The 22559-nt window shown below is 45.6% G+C and overlaps 1 protein-coding gene across 6 annotated transcripts in view; it reads left to right on the top strand.

Annotated features, from left to right (window-relative positions):
• The window catches only part of FAT3 (FAT atypical cadherin 3), a 781930-nt gene that overhangs the window by 626675 nt on the left and 132696 nt on the right, over positions 1–22559 (top strand). For all 6 annotated transcript variants that reach the window (XM_063951418.1, XM_063951420.1, XM_063951422.1 and 3 more), the window contains one exon: positions 22054–22250. In XM_063951418.1, coding sequence (XP_063807488.1) covers positions 22054–22250 — 197 coding nt within the window. The remainder of the gene's footprint in view (positions 1–22053; positions 22251–22559) is intronic.

Genomic DNA, 22559 nt, shown 5'->3' on the forward strand with positions numbered 1-22559 from the left:
CAGATACAATTTTCTTCAGCTAACAATCCATCACAATTTCTTCTATCGGATCGTTTTCTGATACTCGCCTTTGCTTGTTGGTTTGGTTGATCTTGGAAAACTACGCCTCCATCATCATAATCGGAACCCATTCCAGAACCTCTTTCGACCTCTATGGTACTCTCGCCGGAACAGACTGCTCTGGTCAACATCATGGTTAACATCAAAATCCGGATCACAGTCTCTTGGGGCAAGTCCATCTTTGAGGAGGAAATAGAGAAGAATGAGAAGGGGGAAAAAGAAATTTTAAGGGAGAGGGGCTGGGAAGTGGAGAAAAACAATAAAAGGGAGAAGGGAGTCGACAACTGCTTCCGGTCTTCAAGGCTCAGGTGCCGCCTCAGTCCTCCTGGAACAGACACTCTAGTGATACAACCTCTACCGTCTGTTCCTTATCACGGGACTTCTCTGGATCAGCAACCTTTTTGCAGTGGGATGAATGGACCCAAGTCTCTCTCTCAGCAACCTTCAATGCTGTGGTGCTAGTCAATAAGACCTGGTATGGTCCTTCCCATCTATCAATAAGACAACCTGAGCGTAGAAAATTTCGTATCATTACATAATTCCCAGGTTCAATGTCATGACAATTACTACCTGGTAAATCAGGAATCACCAACTTCAGATTATCATTTTGATTCCTCAACTGTTTACTCATGTTAATTAAGTATTTTACAGTTACTTCATTGTTACATTTCAAATCATCCTGAGGGTTAATCATGACATGCGGTTGTCGACCAAACAAGATTTCAAAAGGAGACAGATTAAGAGGGGACCTGGGAGTGGTTCTGATGCTATACAAAACAATGGGTAAAGCTTCTGGCCACGTCAATCCTGTCTCTGTCATTACTTTACTCAATTTATTTTTAATAGTGCTGTTCACTCTTTCGACCTTCGCACTCGCCTGTGGACGGTACGGAGTGTGCAGCTTACTATCAATTCCCATCAACTTACACATTCCTTGAAAGACATCACCTGTAAAATGGGTACCCCTATCACTTTCAATGATTCTAGGGATACCATATCTACATACAAATTCCTGCACAATTTTCTTAGCTGTAAACATGGCAGTATTTGTAGCTGCTGGAAATGCTTCGACCCAATTCGAGAAAACATCTATACAGACAAGTACATATTTAAAATTTCGACATGGGGGTAATTGAATGAAGTCAATTTGTATTACCTGGAAAGGGCCGCCGGCAGGTGGGATATGGGATGGTTCTGTAGGTATTGCTTTTCCAATATTCTTTCTCAGACAGGTAAGGCATGACATTGCTCTTTTACCCGCATGAGAGGAGAATCCTGGGGCGCACCAGTATGCTCTTACCAATTTGCACATCCCCTCCTTGCCTAGATGAGTCAGCCCGTGAGCTGCTTCAGCCAGACATGGAAGGTATGCCCTGGGGGCCACCGGTTTACCATGTCCATCCGTCCAGAGCCCTGAGGACTCCTGGCCATATCCCTTTGCCTTCCAGACTGCTCTCTCCTGTGTGGAACACAAATTCTGCATCTCACACAACTTTTGTGTGTTGATGGTATTAAATACCATCAGTTGTGTGGTGTCTGTCCGTATGGGGGTAGCAGCTGCAAGCTTTGCGGCTTCGTCTGCTCGGCTGTTACCAAGGGATACTGGGTCTTGGCTATATGTATGTGCTTTACATTTGATAACAGCCACTCTGTCGGGTTCCTGTATCGCTGTTAGAAGCCTTTTTATATGAGCTGCATGCGCTATCGGTGTGCCAGCTGCCGTCATGAAATTTCTGAGCCGCCATAGGGCTCCGAAATCATGGACTACCCCGAAGGCGTATCTAGAATCGGTGTAGATATTGGCAGACTTACCCTTAGCCAATTCACATGCTCTGGTTAGGGCGACCAGTTCAGCAACCTGGGCTGAGTGAGGTGGGCCTAGCGGTTCCGCTTCTATGGTGTCTTGGTCATCTACGACTGCGTATCCAGTACACAAGTCTCCCGAGTCTGACTGTCTGTGACAACTACCGTCCGTGTAGAACGTGAGTTCTGCATCTTCCAGTGGATTGTCACTGATGTCAGGCCTTGCGGTAAAATTTTGGGTCAAATATTCCATACAATCATGTGTATCTTCCTTTGCATTAAATCCTCCTTCCCCATCACTCTCACCTTCCACCCTTTGTGTCTGACCAGGCACACCTGGGAGAAATGTTGCAGGATTTAATGCACTGCATCTCCTTATGGTGATGTTTACTGGGGCCATTAATGCCAATTCCCATCTTGTAAACCTTGCTGATGAGACGTGTCTGGTTTGGGCAGAATTCAATAAGGCAGATACCGCATGCGGTGTATGGATTGTGAGGTTGTGGCCTAGCACGACATCTTCGCTTTTTGTCACTAGCAATGCTATCGCCGCAACGCTACGCAAGCATGTGGGGAGGGATCGCGCTACCGTATCTAGCTGAGCGCTGTAATATGCAACTGGCCTGCTGGCATCACCGTGTTTTTGTGTTAGTACACCTGCTGCGCACCCAGCACTTTCTGTTCCGTATAGTTCAAAGGGTTTCCCATAGTCTGGCATACCTAGTGCTGGTGCCTGCGTTAGGCATTGCTTGAGTCTCTCAAATGCTGTTTCAGATTCGTCTGTATGCGAAATCCGATCAGGTTTGTTTGAAGAGACCATTTCCTGCAGAGGTAGCGCCAATATGGAAAACCCTGGGATCCAATTACGGCAATACCCACACATTCCTAGAAACGTCCTGATCTGTTGTTGGGTTTGTGGCAGTGTCATGTCTCTAATGGCTTGGATTCTATCAGCGGTCAGGTGTCTCAGTCCTTGTGTTAGACAGTGTCCCAAATATTTTACCTTAGTTTGGCATAATTGTAACTTGTCTTTGGAAACCTTGTGACCTGTGTCTGAAAGATGAAACAGGAGCTGTTTCGTATCCTTCAGGGATGCCTCCAATGAATCAGAACACAGTAGTAGATCATCCACGTACTGTATCAACACTGATCCACTCCCCGGTTGGAAAGACTGTAAACAATCATGCAAAGCTTGAGAAAATATACTTGGACTATCTATGAAACCTTGGGGTAACCGAGTCCACGTGTATTGGACTCCTCTGTATGTGAATGCAAACAAATATTGGCTGTCAGGGTGCAGAGGTACCGAAAAGAATGCGGAGCAGAGGTCAATAACAGTGAAAAATTTGGCAGTGGGAGGGATTTGCATTAGGATGACAGCTGGATTAGGCACTACGGGGAACTGACTCTCAACTATTTTGTTAATCCCCCTTAGATCTTGCACTAGCCTGTAACCCCTCCCCCCACTCTTTTTAACAGGGAAGATGGGACTATTTGCTGTGCTGGACGTTCTTACTAGAATGCCCTGTTGTAGCAAGCGCTCTATTACTGGGAAAACTCCTAACTCCACCTCTGGCTTCAGAGGATACTGTGGGATTTTTGGAGCTATCCTACCATCTTTTACTTGTACAACTACTGGAGCTACGTTTGCCATTAATCCAGTGTCCTGTCCATCTTTTGTCCAAAGTGACTCTGGTATCTGAGATGTCATCTCTTCTACTTGGGATGGATTCCTATTTGTCATAATGGAATGTGACATTAATTTTGATGGGGAGTCTAACATGTCTCGTACTTCCTGAGCGTGATTCTCAGGTATGTCCAAGAATACACCTTCAGGAGTACAATAAATGACGCAACCCATTTTACATAGTAAGTCTCTTCCCAGGAGATTAGTTGGTGCCGATGCAGCCAGCAAAAAGGAATGCTTGGTATGCAAAGGCCCTATTGTAATCTCGGCTGGTTTGCTAACAGGGTAGTGCTGGACTACTCCTGTTACTCCCATGGCTGGAATTGTCCTACCAGTGGTTCTCATGCCCACTGTCGAATTTATCACTGACTTGGCCGCCCCTGTGTCTACAAGAAAGTTTAAAGTTTTACCAGCTACATTGATTGCAATCTCTGGTTCGCTTCCAAGACTAGCAATCAACTTAACTGGGTGCAGATTACAGGTATGGCCACACCCCTATTGGGTATGCTGACCTCCCTGAATCCCGCTGGCAGCGACTACTTGTGCGGGGGTTAGCTGGGAACTACCAGAGGCATGCCAATCTCTGTTCGGGGGATATCTTTTTGTTTCCCCTGTATGTGGCTCAAAACTCCGCCTCTGTGGACCCTGCTCCCAATGTCGTGTGTCGTGTCGTTGTCTAGGGGGTTGAAAAGATCTTTGTACATTCTTTGTTCTACATTCTCGTGCAAAGTGTCCCGGTCTGTTACAAGAAAAACATGTTATTACACTTGCCTTACCCACAGGATTCGGTGGTACATACGCAGGCTGCCTTGTGGTCAGCGCCTGTATACTTACGGACATCAACTTATCACTTTGCGATTCCCTGTGCCTAGTGATATTTCTGTCGTGATCAATAGCAGCCTCTCTCAATGTGGACACTGACAGACCTCGCCAACATGGCTGCGTGGTCTGTACCCTAGCTTTTAATGTTTCTTTCAAACCATCCATCAGTACAGATACTGCTACTTCTCGATGGTTTGGGTTGGTCTTAATGTCTTCTATACCAGTGTACTTTGCCATTTCTAATAGTGCCCGGTGAAAATATTCTGTTGCCGTTTCGGACTCCTTTTGCTTAATGGAAAATATTTTATTCCATTTAACAACGGCAGGGAAATACTCCTTTAGCTGTAAATTTATCCTTTTTACATTATCCTTGTTGTACACGTCTGTAAGCGGTACATCTTTATCCAATGCACAGTCAGCTAAAAATTGAGTTGCGTCAACATTGGAAGGTAAACAAGCTCTTAGCAGTATCTGCCAATCCTTGTTGTTGGGTTCTACAGTGTTACCTAGATCCCTGATGTATTTTTGGCTAGCAACTAAATCCTTCCTGGGGTCAGGAAATTCGGACACTATTGTTCTTAATTCCATTCTGGAAAATGGAGTGTACATGGCAATGTTCCTTATGGGAGTGGCTCCAGACACATCTGTTTTTCCATTGGGAACTGCTATTACCCTTACAGGAGCAATTCTAACAGCCTCTTCCTGTGTAGATTCTACTGCTTGTTGTGGTACAATTGTTTCAGTGTAGTGCATGGTGCCGTACTTACCCGTTGACACGACCTCACCTATCCCTCCGCTAGGGGCTTTCACTAATCTCGTGGGTGTCGCTGTGCCTACTGTGGTCTCTGCTATGGTGGCTGCAAGAGAGAGAGCTGAAATTGTTGCTGAATCGTCTTCTTGATCACACTCCTGAGGAAGGTTCAAAACAGGGTACATCTTGCACGGGTTAATACTTGCATGAGTTATTTGGTTAACATCATTAACATTTACAAGGTTACTAAGAGTTTTTGTTTTATAACCCAGTGCGTTTCTCTCCGTAATCAACTTCTCTCCTGCAATGTATGGTGGAGGAGGAGCTGTGGCTATCAGCTTCCTGACTGCCCCAGATCCTGCCGCCAGAGCCAAACCTCTCTGTATCTCACCTTCCTGGTGCCATAACTGTAAATAATCATGATGCTGAATTCGTCTCTTTGCTGATTTTACGAGACATATCCTCCTCCTTAAATTTTGTAACACTTCTGGACTAAAGCTACCTATTCTTGGGAATTTGTCCCTGTCTTGTACAGTCATTCTCTCCCATTCATCACATAAAGATTCGGTGTGACTTCCATATTTTTCACACATTACATATCGTGCCGACCCAACTGGTCGGTTCACAGAATCAACCTGAACCAGGGTTGATCGCCCCCTACCTGAGCAACTGGCCCCCATAGTCTGCAGGTGTTGCTTAGTCCTCCTTGGATCTCTGTATCAAGGTTTTCAGCAAGCCTTTTCAGACAACCAAATTACTCCACAGTAGGCCGGCGGTGGCGGTTTACCGAGTACCCCACTCACTCGCCCACCTCGACCAATACGACCTGATCACACCGATATGGTGCTGGCGTACTCGATACAGGGCCCCTATGGAACCTTCAGTTTACTGGAACATATGAGGGTTACCCGCAGGACACTTACTCTTTCCAGTAAAGTTGGGGTTGTTAGATAGTTCCTGAGTGACCAGCGAACTTCCCTTTAAAAATAAAAAATTACACAAATCACGTCAGAATGTACAAATAGCGTTTGTGACCACTTTACTCTAATGGTATTAGGTCAGATTACTAACTACTGCACACAATTACGTGCGGTCCAATCGTTCAGTACACAAGCACTACTTGTTATGTACTGAAAGATCAATGGAATCGATGTTTCCGGCCGCGATTCCTTCAGCAAGAGCTTGTATGGCCTATATGGGTTCTGCACCAACACCCCAGGCGTTGTGCCACTGGACTTTTATAGCGGACCTTTTACCTTACGACCTCCTGGTCTTGTTACCTTATGACCTCCTGGTCTTGTTACCTTATGGTCCGCTATACTCTAATGCTCAAATATTATTTAACTAGGGATGCCTCCCTAGCCACCGTATATGTCACTTACACGTATGTCCCTTGACGAGTACCCGGCTTTCCTTTTGGTTCCACCTTAAAGTTGTATAAACTTATGTATACAAAACCACACTCACTCAACACATGTACACTTTGTTTCTATATCTATTTCTGCGCAGAAATTGTCTTCAGTCCAACAGTGTTACCAATTAGGAGCAGGATCTGTTAAACTAAATTTCAGATTTTTTTTTTTCCAAAAATAGATTTGCGTTATTTACCGCTTCGCGTTATTTACCGCTTCGCGTTATCTACCGCTGTGCGTTACTTATCGCCTTTGCGCTAATTCTCGCTTTGCGCTAATTCACCTTTTTCGTGACTTGAGCTACGTGAGCGTAACCAGACGCTACGTTGCGTAATGTACGCTGCGTGCGTCTGCCTTTTGGATTGCGTACGCTAGTCTTTGTTAGCGACACGTGTACGCAATGCAAAGATCCACCGTAACACAATATATACTTTTATCAATGTAAATGATCCCTGATCATCTACCGCAATCCACACTGACTGCCTTGTCTCCTAGACAAATCGTGTGTTGTTCTATACTTTAACTATTACCTTTACTATGAAATAACAGCAAATCTCTTTTTAGCACTTTCTATCAACTATAAAAATTGGCAAACAGGAATAGTGATATACGAAATTGAAAAAGAAATGCAGATAAATGTATGCGTGCGTGTATACGCAAGACAGAAGAGAAATAAAACAGTTTTTAAAAGACACAAGCGTTTTGTTCTTACTTCCGGTTCCCGGATTCCTTCAGCACTCTTTATCTAAGCGAAGCAGACGCTTATCCCGTCAGCACTGGGAGACAACCTCCCACCCTTTGCTGGGGGATAATGTCTGCTGATCTACCTAGTGCAGATATGAGAAGGATAGGACGAGTCCCCAATTGACAATTCTAAATACTTTTGTCGTATAAACAACCCTTTATGAAGTCTAAGAACACTGTACGCTGTTTGCTTAAGAAGTACCGTAAGGGTACGCTATTTGCGTAACGATCGCTCCGCCGTAGGCGAGACGCTCAAGCGTCACGTTCGCTCATGGCCCAGTGATCACAGGTCACGTTATTGGTTATGACTAGAGTAATGATTCGCTATGGCGTAGCATACGCTCGAGACCACGAGGAGGTCACCAGCGGCGCAGACGCTCACAACGCTATACCTTAATGTTTAAACCTTATACCAATGAAATACACAGAATAACTTAATGTGAATACAGGGTGTAAGTGCAACCTTGTGTAACCTGACTAACTACAAAGCTGCTTGAGCGTCACCGACGCTCAAGTGAACACTTAACACTATAGAAAATACACAGATACTGGTTTAGGTTCCAAAGCCTATTAACTGTATTATATCTAATATATTTGAAAAAGGGGATAACAGTACAAATGATACACTACAATATAACAGAGACTTCCTAACCACAGAACTAAACAATAAATACAAAAAGACAATACTACACTGACCTAAATGCAATACAATACAATACTATCTAATACAATACAATACTAGCCTAGTCTAGGGGAGATATGAGAGAACAGAACAGAGAGAGAGAGAGAGAGAGAGAGAGAGAGATGAGAGAAATTGGCTCACAGAAAGACAATGATTACGGAGAGAAACTTACGCACAAAGGGTATGATCGCCTGCGCCTCGATATCCAGCTCCCGGCTATCAGCAGATAACCGTTGATGAGAGAGTGAGAGCTGGATGTGGTCGGCCTGCCTATTTATGCCCCACACACAATGCAATCTCCTGGTCCTACAATCCCATTGTCCATTGGCCGAAGGAATTCGGCCCTGCATCATAACAAAAGGTCATAGGGTGATTCATACAGGTGGGCTGTGACGATTTCCAACAGCTCAGGTGGGTGGGAAACTGGGTTTCCCGCCGCATACCTGAGTATGTGTAAATAATAGAAATGGACATAAACTTCTTATGTCCATAACTATTCGCACGAGCGATTAATACGCTCCAAACCAACACCGGAATATTACTAATTAAATACTCTTCCGATGGGTACCAAACACTGCTGTATGATTCCTGTCAGACCCTTCGTACGATACAAAGAGGGATTCCTTTAACCAGGGACCTTCTATTTTAACCAAACTTTCAGAATCTATCAAGGGGACCACGATCTACAAACTACATTAATTGTGAACATTTGTAACGAATGAGTCGCACGCTACGACTACATAAACTCTACCGTAAATACGCATACCGCGCCTGCGAGTGCACGCTATCGCGGGTATGCGCCTTCACGGGAGAGCGTACGCATGCGCAGCGCGGACCAGTGTGCGGTGCAAATATGGCAACGTGCATAGAGACATTTTTCTGACTTTGACAATACATATCTTTTATTGGAATACAATTCAGCTGTCTATGGAACATATAGGCCCTCATTCCGAGTTGTTCGCTCGTTCTTTTTCATCGCATCGCAGCGATTTTCCGCAAACTGCGCATGCGCAATGTTCGCACTGCGCCAAGTAAATTTTCTAAGAAGTTTGGTATTTTACTCACGGCATTACAAGGTTTTCTCTGACGTCCTAGTGGATGCTGGGAACTCCGTAAGGACCATGGGGAATAGACAGGCTCCGCAGGAGACTGGGCACTCTAAGAAAGAATTAGGACTACTGGTGTGCACTGGCTCCTCCCTCTATGCCCCTCCTCCAGACCCCAGTTAGAATCTGTGCCCGGCTCGAGCTGGTTGCACACTAGGGGCTCTCCTGAGCTCCTAGAAAAGAAAGTATTTATTAGGTTTTTTATTTTCAGTGAGATCTGCTGGCAACAGACTCACTGCTACGAGGGACTTAGGGGAGAGAAGCGAACCTACCTGCTTGCAGCTAGCTTGGGCTTCTAGGCTACTGGACACCATTAGCTCCAGAGGGATCGAACACAGGCCCAGCCTCGGTCGTCCGGTCCCGGAGCCGCGCCGCCGTCCCCCTTGCAGAGCCAGAAGCAAGAAGAACGTCCTGGAAATCGGCGGCTGAAGACTCCGGTCTTCATTAAGGTAGCGCACAGCACTGCAGCTGTGCGTCATTGCTCCCCATGCACACCACATACTCCGGTCACTGATGGGTGCAGGGCGCTGGGGGGGCGCCCTGGGCTGCAATTAGATTACCTTAAAATGGCAAAAAACACATAATATAGTCTAATAAACTATATATGTGTAAAAATCCCCTGCCATAATATTAATATAAAGAGCGGGAGAAGCCCGCCGAAAAAGGGGCGGGGCTATCTCCCTCAGCACACTGGCGCCATTTTCTCTTCACAGCTCCGCTGGAAGGACGATCCCCAGGCTCTCCCCTGCAGTTTCCAGGCTCAATAGGGTAAAAAAGAGAGGGGGGGGCACTAAATTTAGGCGCAAAACTGTGTATTATAGCTGCTATAGGGAAAATCACTTTGTGTAGTGTAAATCCCTGTTTATATAGCGCTGTGGTGTGTGCTGGCATACTCTCTCTCTGTCTCCCCAAAGGACTTTGTGGGGTCCTGTCCTCAGTCAGAGCATTCCCTGTGTGTGTGTGCGGTGTGTTGGTACGGCTGTGTCGACATGTTTGATGAGGAGGCTTATGTGGAGGCGGAGCAGGTGCCGATAAATGTGATGTCACCCCCTGCGGGGTCGACACCAGAGTGGATGGATATGTGGAAGGTATTAACCGACAGTGTCAACTCCTTACATAAAAGGCTGGATGACGTAACAGCCGTGGGACAGCCGGCTTCTCAGCCAGTGCCTGCCCAGGCGTCTCAAAGGCCATCAGGGGCTCAAAAACGCCCGCTACCTCAGATGGCAGACACAGATGTCGACACGGAGTCTGACTCCAGTGTCGACGAGGATGAGACATATACACAATCCACAAGGGGCATCCGTTGCATGATTACGGCAATAAAAAATGTGTTGCACATTTCTGACATTAACCCAGGTACCACTAAAAAGGGTATTATGTTTGGGGAGAAAAAGCAACCAGTGGTTTTTCCCCCATCAGATGAGTTGAATGAAGTGTGTGAAGAAGCGTGGGCTTCCCCCGATAAGAAACTAGTGATTTCTAAAAAGTTACTGATGGCGTACCCTTTCCCGCCAGAGGACAGGTTACGCTGGGAGACATCCCCGAGGGTGGATAAAGCGCTCACACGCTTGTCAAAAAAGGTGGCACTGCCATCTCAGGATACGGCCGCCTTAAAGGAGCCTGCGGATAGAAAGCAGGAGGCTATCCTGAAGTCTGTATGTACACACTCAGGTACTATACTGAGACCTGCTATTGCTTCAGCATGGATGTGCAGTGCTGCAGCAGCGTGGTCTGATTCCCTGTCTGATAACATTGATTCCCTTGACAGGGACACTATATTGCTAACCATAGAGCATATTAAAGACGTAGTCTTATCTATGAGAGATGCACAGAGGGACATTTTTACCTCAGGTTCCCTCACAGCCTAAGAAAGCACCGTATTATCAGGTACAGTCCTTTCGGCCCCAGAAAGGCAAGCGGGTTAAAGGCGCGTCCTTTCTGCCCAGAGGCAGGGGTAGAGGTAAAAAGCTGCACCATACAGCCAGTTCCCAAGAACAAAAATCCTACCCTGCTTCCACTGAATCCACCGCATGACGCTGGGGCTCCACTGGTGGAGCCAGGTGCGGTGGGGGCCCGTCTCCGGAACTTCAGGGATACAAGCTGGAATTCGAGACGTCTCCCCTTCGCCGTTACCTCAAATCAGCCTTGCCAGCCACTCCCCCGGACAGGGAGGTAGTGCTGGCGGCAATTCACAAGCTGTACCTCCAGCAGGTGATAATAAAAGTTCCCCTCCTTGAACAGGGACGGGGTTACTATTCCACAATGTTTGTGGTACCGAAACCAGACGGTTCGGTGAGACCCATTCTAAATTTGAAATCCTTGAACACTTATATAAGGAGGTTCAAGTTCAAAATAGAATCGCTCAGGGCGGTTATTGCAAGCCTGGAAGAAGGGGATTACATGGTATCACTGGACATCAAGGATGCTTACCTGCATGTTCCCAGTTACCCACCTCACCAGGTGTACCTCCGTTTTGTGGTACAAGACTGCCATTACCAATTCCAGACGTTGCCGTTTGGTCTGTCCACGGCACCGAGGGTATTTACCAAAGTAATGGCCGAAATGATGATACTCCTTCGAAAGAAGGGAGTTATTATTATCCCATACTTGGACAATTTCCTTATAAAGGCGAGGTCCAGGGAGCAGTTGTTGGTCGGAGTAGCACTATCTCAGGAAGTGCTATAACAGCGCGGCTGGATTCTGAATATTCCAAAGTCGCAGCTGGTTCCTACGACGCGTCTGCTGTTCCTGGGTATGATTCTGGACACAGAACAGAAGAAGGTGTTTCTCCTGGAGGAGAACGCCAAGGAGTTGTCATCTCTGATCAGAGACCTCCTGAAACCAAAACAGGTGTCGGTGCATCACTGCACGCGAGTCCTGGGAAAGATGGTAGCTTCTTACGAGGCAATTCCATTCGGCAGATTCCATGCAAGGATCTTTCAGTGGGATCTGTTAGACAAGTGGTCCGGATCGCATCTTCAGATGCATCGGCTGATCACCCTGTCCCCGAGGGCCAGGGTGTCTCTGCTGTGGTGGCTGCAGAGTGCTCATCTTCTAGAGGGCCGCAGATTCGGCATACAGGACTGGGTCCTGGTGACCACGGATGCAAGCCTCCAAGGTTGGGGGGCAGTCACTCAGGGAAGAAACTTCCAAGGACAATGGTCGAGTCAGGAGGCTTCCCTACACATAAATATTCTGGAACTAAGGGCCATTTACAATGCCCTAAGTCAGGCAAGACCCCTGCTTCAAAACCAGTTGGTGCTGATTCAGTCAGACAACATCACGGCGGTCGCCCATGTAAACCGACAGGGCGGCACAAGAAGCAGGATGGCGATGGCAGAAGCCACAAGGATTCTCCGATGGGCGGAAAATCACGTGATAGCACTGTCAGCAGTGTTTATTCCGGGAGTCGACAACTGGGAAGCAGACTTCCTCAGCAGGCACGACCTCCACCCGGGAGAGTGGGGACTTCATCCAGAAGTCTTCCAACTGATTGTAAACCGTTGGGAAAGGCCACAGGTGGACATGATGGCGTCCCGCCTAAACAAAAAGCTAAAAAGATATTGCGCCAGGTCAAGGGACCCTCAGGCAATAGCTGTGGACGCTCTAGTGACACCGTGGGTGTACCAGTCGGTTTATGTGTTCCCTCCTCTTCCTCTCATACCAAAGGTGCTGAGGATAATAAGAAAGAGAGGAGTAAGAACTATACTCATCGTTCCGGATTGGCCAAGACGGACTTGGTACCCGGAACTGCAAGAAATGATCTCAGAGGACCCTTGGCCTCTGCCTCTCAGACAGGACCTGCTACAGCAGGGGCCCTGTCTGTTCCAAGACTTACCGCGGCTGCGTTTGACGGCATGGCGGTTGAACGCCGGATCCTGATGGAAAAGGGCATTCCGGTTGAAGTCATTCCTACGCTGATAAAAGCTAGGAAAGATGTGACAGCAAAGCATTATCACCGCATATGGCGAAAATATGTTGCTTGGTGTGAGGCTATGAAGGCCCCCACAGAAGAATTTCAGCTGGGTCGTTTTCTGCACTTCCTACAGTCAGGAGTGACTATGGGCCTAAAATTGGGTTCCATTAAAGTCCAGATTTCGGCCCTGTCTATTTTCTTTCAAAAAGAACTGGCTTCACTGCCTGAAGTTCAGACGTTTGTTAAGGGAGTGCTGCACATTCAGCCCCCTTTTGTGCCCCCGGTGGCACCTTGGGATCTCAACGTTGTGTTGGATTTCCTAAAATCACATTGGTTTGAGCCACTTCAGACCGTGGAATTAAAATCTCACGTGGAAAGTGGTCATGCTTTTGGCCTTGGCTTCGGCTAGGCGGATGTCAGAATTGGCGGCTTTGTCCTGTAAAAGCCCCTATCTGATCTTCCATATGGACAGAGCAGAATTGAGGACGCGTCCCCAATTCCTCCCTAAGGTGGTATCAGCAATTCCTCCCTAAGGTGGTATATTTGAACCAACCAATTGTGGTGCCTGCGGCTACTCGGGACTTGGAGGCCTCCAAGTTGCTGGACGTAGTCCGGGCCCTGAAAATCTATGTTTCCAGGACGGCTAGAGTCAGAAAGACTGACTCGCTGTTTATCCTGCATGCACCCAACAAGCTGGGTGCTCCTGCTTCTAAGCAGACTATTGCTCGCTGGATCTGCTCCACGATTCAACTTGCACATTCTGGACTGCCGCATCCTAAATCTGTGAAGGCCCATTCCACAAGGAATGTGGGCTCTTCTTGGGCGGCTGCCCGAGGGGTCTCGGCTTTACAACTTTGCCGAGCTGCTACCTGGTCGGGATCAAACACGTTTGCAAAATTCTACAAGTTTGATACCCTGGCTGAGGAGGACCTTGAGTTTGCTCATTCGGTGCTGCAGAGTCATCCGCACTCTCCCGCCCGTTTGGGAGCTTTGGTATAATCCCCATGGTCCTTACGGAGTTCCCAGCATCCACTAGGACGTCAGAGAAAATAAGAATTTACTCACTGGTAATTCTATTTCTCGTAGTCCGTAGTGGATGCTGGGCGCCCATCCCAAGTGCGGATTGTCTGCAATACTTGTATATAGTTATTGCCTAACTAAAGGGTTATTGTTCTGAGCCATCTGTTCAGTGAGGCTCAGTTGTTATTCATACTGTTAACTGGGTATAGTTATCACGAGTTGTACGGTGTGATTGGTGTGGCTGGTATGAGTCTTACCCGGGATTCCAAATCCTTTCCTTGTTGTGTCAGCTCTTCCAGGCACAGTTTCCCTAACTGAGGTCTGGAGGAGGGGCATAGACGGAGGAGCCAGTGCACACCAGTAGTCCTAATTCTTTCTTAGAGTGCCCAGTCTCCTACGGAGCCCGTCTATTCCCCATGGTCCTTACAGAGTTCCCAGCATCCACTACGGACTACGAGAAATAGAATTACCGGTGAGTAAATTCTTATTTTTTCTTCGTTCTGGTGATCGGAGTGTGATTGACAGGAAGTGGGTGTTTCTGGGCGGAAACTGGCCGTTTTATGGGAGTGTGTGAAAAAACGCTGCCGTTTCTGGGAAAAACGCGGGAGTGTCTGGAGAAACGGGGGAGTGTCTGGGCGAACGCTGGGTGTGTTTGTGACGTCAAACCAGGAACGACAAGCACTGAACTGATCGCACTGGAAGAGTAAGTCTCGAGCTACTCAGAAACTGCACAGAAAAATCTTTTCGCAATATTGCGAATCTTTCGTTCGCAATTCTGCTAAGCTAAGATTCACTCCCAGAGGGCGCCGGCTTAGCGTGTGCAATGCTGCGAAAAGCGGCTAGCGAGCGAACAACTCGGAATGAGGGCCATAGTTCCTTTCCTTAGCATTCATTTAAGCTATTGTTTATCCTCCCAGACTGAGACTGCTCCGTCATTTATTTATATGCACCTGGTCGCTGTCTGTGCCACTTTAAGATCTCAGTCCTGTACAGTATATCTTAGGAACCGTACAGAGCATTCATAGCTGTAATGTTCCGTGTATCTCGGTTATGATAAATGGACATGTTTCCGCTCACTCTGCAAGTGCTGCAGTCGCAGAGCAGTGCTCTCTCTCTGACCTCCAAGTGCTAGTCCTTAAGAGATCATTTCAGTACAGTGAGCGCAGCGCTCCGCAAAGAATGGGGAATGAATTACACAGCGCTTGACTCCTCTGCTTGTAAGGGAAATGGAACCTGTTTCCTAAGCAGTACCTACTGTATGCTTGGTGCTATAAATTGATAGTAAAACATTGGAAGACATGGAGAACTTTCATTTCACTTTTATGATAAATATAAACCGCCTACCATATACTTCACCTCGTGAGAGCTACTATTGATTGTAAAGTTTTATTTTGCTGCAATATCCCTGTTTGTTAGGAACAAAGTTTAATTTACGGAGATACATTCTTAGGGTGGAATTCAATTGTTTGAAAAGTCGGTTGGGTGTCTGTTTTTTGCTGTCTATTAGATAGGAAAAAACAGACTCCCAAATGACTTTTCAAACATTTGAATCTCTCCCTTACAGTCTGGCAATTCAATTGCTGTTTTGTGATGTGCGCTGTCTCGCTAAATGGGACAAAACTGGCCGGAGAAAACTCGCAAGTGTACGCGGTGGCAGGCGCCTGGAAAGCACGTGCTCTCACCCTGGTGTTAGTGTAACACTGTTGATGATGATTGTGATTGGTCTCATATGTTAAAAACACGCCCATTTATGCAAATGTGCTGAAATAGCTTACACGGAATTTTAAGTCACTTTACTCTGCAATACACAATCGTTTTACTCAAATAAATAATTATTTGGGGAAGCCTGCAGATATATATATATATATATATATATATATATATATATACACATATATTTTATATATAAAATTATTGCATAAGAAAATAATATTTAAGATTTTGCATGATTTAAACTACTTGGGTCCTTAATGTCTGCAGTATAGCAATTTCAGAAGTCACTGTGGATCCATGCCTTCAGTCTGTATGTAGTAGTTATAGGGCGAGATTCAAATGTTTTATTGCGCCCGATCTCCCGTCTAAAGTTACGGGAGATCGCGGAGGTGATATTCTATCATCCCCATTATCGAGCTGATCGCCCATAAGAGACGGGCAAAGCAGCTAAACCCGACTAAAGTCATGGGCGCACTCGTGAAAAGTCCCGTTTGGGCGTCCAAACGGGTCACTTTTCACGCATTTCAGCTTGCCACTCCATGGAGTGGCAAGCTGAAATGCTGATATTGCGTCCATCGGCAGCAAACATTTGAATACTGCCGGCGGGCGTGATGGGGCGGGAGGGGAGGACGGAAAATTTGAATCTCCCCCATAATGTCTACAGACTCTATGCTGACAGTGACTATGTAGACCGGAGAAAGACTGCGCCGGGATTCCGACGCGGTTATAATGCTCTCAAAGCGGCTTGTTTAAAGTTATAATGACTGGCCCTCCTAATGGCTCTCTGAATTGCATACTATATCAGACAAGCAGGCATGGAAAACTAGGGGAATTGATAACATTGGGCAAATATACGATGCAAATATTATGAAATCATGTCAGCAATTGAAGGATGAGTTTGATCTCTCCCATACAGTACCTTTGAGATTTACAATTTAGACATGCTCTCTAGACACAGTTCAGGGACAGCCCACCAGTCCTTGCGCCTTCCGCAAGTGTTTATTACCAAACTAGGACGAGTTAAATCCATATCTATGGCATACTCCTTCCTTCTAGCTGAACACCACACAGAGACACTCCCCGGGTTGCGAGTACATTGGGAAAAAGAACATATGGGTCTATTTACTAAGCCTTGGAAGGCGATAAAGTACCAGCCAATCAGCTCCTAATTGTCATTTTTCAAACCCAGCCTGTGACTAGGGAGGCCAATCCCGTGCCTTTTTTTAAATCCCGGGTATCGGAATTGAAAAATGATCAATCCCGGGATTCCCGGAATATCCGGGATTGGGTTGAAGATTTTAAAATTAAAATCTTCAGTGTCCCCACCCCCTTCCCGGGCCCGCCCAGCCCACAGACTTACTCACTATCCTCTGGGAGTGCGGGTGGGCTCAGTTGCAGCAGGCGAGGTGGGGTTCGGGCAGCGCGGGTGGCTGGCGTCAGACTGCGCAGCAAGACCTCTGACTTCACGTCGGGCTGCGCAGTGCGCACAGCCGGGGGGCAGGAGGAGCCAGGAGTAGGAAACTGGGCAGCTTCTGAACCTCCTGAGGAGGCTCAACGCTGCCAGGCATTGACAAAACAAGGGGGCTTTCTAATCCCAAAATCTCTGGGATCGAAATTCCAATCCCAGGATTGAATCCCAACCAATTTTATGCTTAAATACCGTGATCCCGACGATCCCAATCCTGGAATTGGCCATCCTACCTCTGACATGGCAGTTAGGAGCTGATTGGCTGGTAATTTATCTCCCTCCACCTTATCTCGTCCTAAGCTTAGTAAATAAACTCCTTGGTCCTCTATGTGATGAGGAATGGAATTTAGCCAGAGAACTCCCACGTCGAGCCACAGGTCTCCATTAGATTTCAACAAATTCTATTTTTATTCTCCACAAAACCTACTTGACACCTGCTAGATTAGCTCAATTTGGAGGTCGCTCCTCTCCAGCCTGCCCTAAATGTGGGAACAATCTAGGCTCTTTCTGGAATCTTATATGGGAATGTTTTGTTGTCAGCTCATTTTGGACTAGGCTAAAAACCCCGATTGTGGCTGCTGGTATTCCTGGGCAAGCTCTCACTCCTAAATTCTGCATATTGGGTGCTCAGGATTATATAGTACTTAATAATCCAGATAACCAATATGTCATTAATTTATGCTCCTTGACCAATTTGTGCATAGCCCGCTCTTGGCTGGCTCATTCAGACCCTACATTTGAAGCGTGGGTACATTTAGTTAATACATCTGTAGATAATGATAAATATGTTTTCATGTCTCGTGTTTCGCTTTCTAAGTTCGATAGCATCTGGGCTAAATGGATGCATTCAATATATTTCTGTCAGAATTAATATCTATTAAGTAATGACAATTTGAGGGTTTTTATTGTTTTATTTTCTGGCTCTACCCTTACCCGCTCACACGTCTTATCTCACCTCAATAAGATACATCTGTACCATACAAGGTCATGACTCTTAAATTCTTCTTACTACTCTTGTTTCTTTTCTATTAACTTTTGTTATTATCCAAAGTTTCTGAATTTCTCATGATTCTAAATCCATACACTCCAAAAAACGATAAATACAGAGCTTAATCTTTTATTTCTGTTTATTCGTTTAATGTCCCATATCATAGCAATTTAATATAATCTCATGTATACTATCATATAATTTTCTTAAGCATTGTTTTTTATTGTCATCCTGTCTGTAAAACATCTGTTGGATACATTAGTATACTCATGCCACGGGCGTCTCTAGAGAGGTGGGAACCCGTGTGCAGACTCCGTGTGTGGGCCCCCTTCTCTCCCGTAGCCGTTGCGCCGCTGCTAGCGCTCTGAGCGCTGTAGACTCTGGCACAGTGCCAGAGTTTACAGCGCATGCGCAGGACTACAAAAAATGGCCGCCGTGCATTTTGTTGGAGTCCTGCGCATGTGGTGTAGACTTTGGCACTGTGCCAGAGTCTCAGTGGTCAGTGCACTAGCAGCGGCGCGACGGCTACGGGAGAGGAAGGGGCCCACACACGGTCACGATGGACTCCGGAAAGGAAAATATAGGATAAATGGGTGCAGTGTGTGCGGTGTGGGCCTCCCCTGGACTCAGGGGTCCGAGTGCACCGCACACACTGCACCCATTATAGAAACGCCAATGACTCCTGCCTTGTTCTATGTTGGAATCTGGGACTTAGGCTAGGGCCACACTTAGCAACTAAACGGGTCTCGTTCAGCGGGACCCACTTGGCTGCAAGGAGACTGCACATGGGCGCCTAATAAAAAACGCACTATTAAAAAAGTTATAATGACTGCACTGTTAAAATGCTTCAAGTAGCGTTTTACCAGTGTTGGCTTTCTCCTGTCTACAAGGTCACAGTCGATATACAGGACCATTGAGAAAATAACTGATCACGGGGAAAGGGGAGGGTACGTGGCCAGATTGGGAGGAAGCTTGTCCCCTCACCTCAACGGCAATGGATTTCTTGAGGGGGGTTTACAAATGCAATCCACAATCTCTTCTTCTCCGGAACATTGGAGCAAGTGCGGGAGTCTTGGAGACGGGTAGAAGAACCAAGTAACGATCCTGGACATTGATGTAAACATTGGTCTTTTTATACACTGGATACTGTAAGGAATACAGAATTAATATTTAACACTATAGATGGTCTATAGTATAGGCTGAATCAAACATATTTAAATAATATATATAAGTTAAGTGGTCATGAAAAGGTTAATCATACTATAAATAAATAAATACACAAACATAATAGAGCAGGTACTGCACATTTCCCACCTCGTGGTAAGGCTCCTGTCTCTCCTTCCTGGCAGCTACTCTCTAGTCCAGATCACTGATTGAGGACTCACATCTACACACACAGCAAACTTGGTAGAAGAAGCTACTACCACTGGGCATGTGCAGCAGCTCCGCTCTGTCCCTTACACTGCATGATGTGGTGTCAGCTCTAGTAATCGTACGATATAGTTTCCAGGCAACCAGAACCCCCCCCCCCCTCCACGTTTGCCTTTGCTCCTATAGGCCCAGGTAATTACGTGATCCACCATATAAGAACTTATGGGGTAACCACTATTTTAGATAGATACACATTGCCTGCAACTTAATAAAAAATCACAGCTTACCCAAGGAGGATCTGTCTCTGTGCCGTTAATGATGTGGAAAAGTGTTATTGCCACTTTCAATGTCAGTGTTCCAGGCTAATACAAGGTTGTTCTGCTTCATCTAACGTTCTCCTTACCAGCCTTCATTCTGATAAATTCTATCTAATTAAAATGCTTATCTCTGAACTGTTCCTCAAATGACCCCTCGTTAGGGCTGTTTAGTACTGCCGTGTCTTTCCTATGTCACGTCAACTTTTTTTTCTTTTTGCAAACCTAATAATCAAGGATGCTGCACAGCTGCACGATAACACGTATTAACGAATCCCTAATAGAATCTGCTGATTTTCCTTCGTAGCATAATGAAAGGTAATGACATTTTCTCGTTAGCTAATACAAGGACAAAGTGCTCCGTCTTGTGTGACTGAAATGTAGAGAGGATTGAACTGTGGCGATATCTCTGATTGTTCCCCGCCTCTTAAGTTTTGTTAGGTAGAAAGCAGGATTGTGGCTTGCCCAGATAAGCATTTTGTCAGCAATTCCTTATTCCACGCTCAAGTTGTATGACTGACCAGTGCTTTACACTGCCAGATGTGCCAGGATCAATGATTCCAATGACTGTACGATTGTCAAGGTGCCTTGCTGACTCTGCGCTTAGAACGCTGCATGAGCAACTGTTGAACAAACCCTTATGGTTCAAAGAGGTCCACCACCCCTAGCTAGAAGAACCATGAACAGCAGTGTCCAAGCCCTCAGAGGCTTCACAACTTAATCACAGCCACTTTGGTTGTCAAGTGGTTATCACTTTAGATCTTATCAGAGCGGTAACTAGACTCTTTGGTGCCCTGTGCCAGAAAGAGAATGGGGACATAAGGTGCATGCCCTCATGGAGAAGGGACATAAGAAAATGAATCCCAGCAAAAAACCCATGCTATGATGCCCCTTTCATTATTAAATAACAAATTTCAATATACAGTACTTCCTTACCCAGGATTCAAACTCATAACCTGTTGCAGTCTAGTCAGACATCCTACTTATTGAGCTATTTGATCCTGCATAAAAGCTATGAGATTTCTAACTGTATGAAGCTACGTTTACTTTGTAAAACATAATCAGCATTGCAATTGAGCAGATATATGTAGTCCACACGTCCAATCCCTTGCAGCCACACACTAAATAGATCTGCTCAGCTGCCATGCAGATTATTTTTTCACCATGTACAAGGTGAGCTTCAAATAGTTAGAATTCTCTAGCTTTCTGTGCAGGGTCAGATAGCTCAATGAATAGAGTGTCTGAGTGCAATGCCACAAGCAATGGGTTTGAATCCCAGGTATGTCAGCATTTTGAAATGAAATGAAAGACAGTGTGACTAAATAACAAAGAGCTCTCAAGTTAAGTTCATGAATGTTGTATTAGTAACAGAAGGGGTGTGGGAAGGAAACGTGCAGTCAGGAGATGTCAGGCCTCAAAGAGGAGGGAAGCTATAAGTGAAAGTAATTAATTAAAAGAGATAATTGACAAGTGCCGACAACAGCTTACCTACCAAGCAGCGCTGTGTACGAGGCTCACCTTGCACCACCCTGGTTATGGCCCCGCACCTTAGCATTTAAAGAGTTAACAAATCTCACCCGAGCACTCAAAGTGTCATGCAATACTTTTTCTTCTTAAAACCACTTAACTGACGATTTTTCCCTTCAAAAGCGTTAACAACATTGTTTTTTAAAATGTATTTTATTTAATAAAGTTGAAAAAGTTTTGTTAAAAATATTTAAACATTGTATTATGCACATCTGCAGAACGGATCTCCTCGTCAAAAACGGGGGGACAGGGTGGGACGGCACGGTTGCATGAAATCTGATCATGCCAGTTAAGTGGTTTAAAGGCTTATAGCTTTTTTAGAGCAACAAGGACAAACTTGTAAAATTTTAGGTTTAATATAAAAAAGTGCTTCAGATATAAAATGCAGAGACAGTTACAAAAATAAAGTTAAAATAGAAAACATTATTAGGATAACATAATGTGTAGACGGGTGAAACAACAATAGTGGAACAGCTCGCAATTAGGTAGATCCTCAAGACACCTACGTGCTAAGAAACCTTTTACAAGGTGTTTTTACAATCTACGCTTTCGCCTCAGCTACACTTCTATAATGTCACAGAGAGGATGCTATTTCTATGCTTACCTTTATTTGAATGGGCCTCCACCACATCAGTAATAACGGCATATTCCTTACTTTGGCTTCAGGTGGAAACCCCAAGGGAAAATTTGCCTTAGGACTGATACAGAATGAGTGGAAAGTTTACGTTAAACGATCTTTGGACCGTGAAGAGCAGGACATGTTCTATCTCAACATCACAGCCACTGATGGTCTTTTTGTGTCTCAGACTGTTGTGGAGGTCTCTGTAACGGACGTCAATGACAACAGCCCAGTGTGTGACCAGGTATGGTGGGATATAAACTTTTCTTATAAGACAAGCAAGAATATCTCTAATGTAAATGGTATGTTCCGCTATGGCTGTGCTTATTGGACATTAGGCCATGTAAAAATAAACCTTCATGGCTCATTGATGATAAAAAATTAAAATGAAAATGTTGGTAATTGAAGCTAAGTTTAGTGAAAGAAAGGTAAAACTTTTTGCACTTATCTGTCTACCACATTAGAGGGTCTGCTCCCACTTGTCTGTGCGTTCTATAACATTGACGTTGGGCGAGTGCCATTCTCCCACTTGACTTATGTGAGCAGTGGGTTT

The sequence above is a fragment of the Pseudophryne corroboree genome, chromosome 2 (genome assembly GCF_028390025.1).
Source record: "Pseudophryne corroboree isolate aPseCor3 chromosome 2, aPseCor3.hap2, whole genome shotgun sequence".
In the NCBI taxonomy this organism is placed as follows: domain Eukaryota; kingdom Metazoa; phylum Chordata; class Amphibia; order Anura; family Myobatrachidae; genus Pseudophryne; species Pseudophryne corroboree.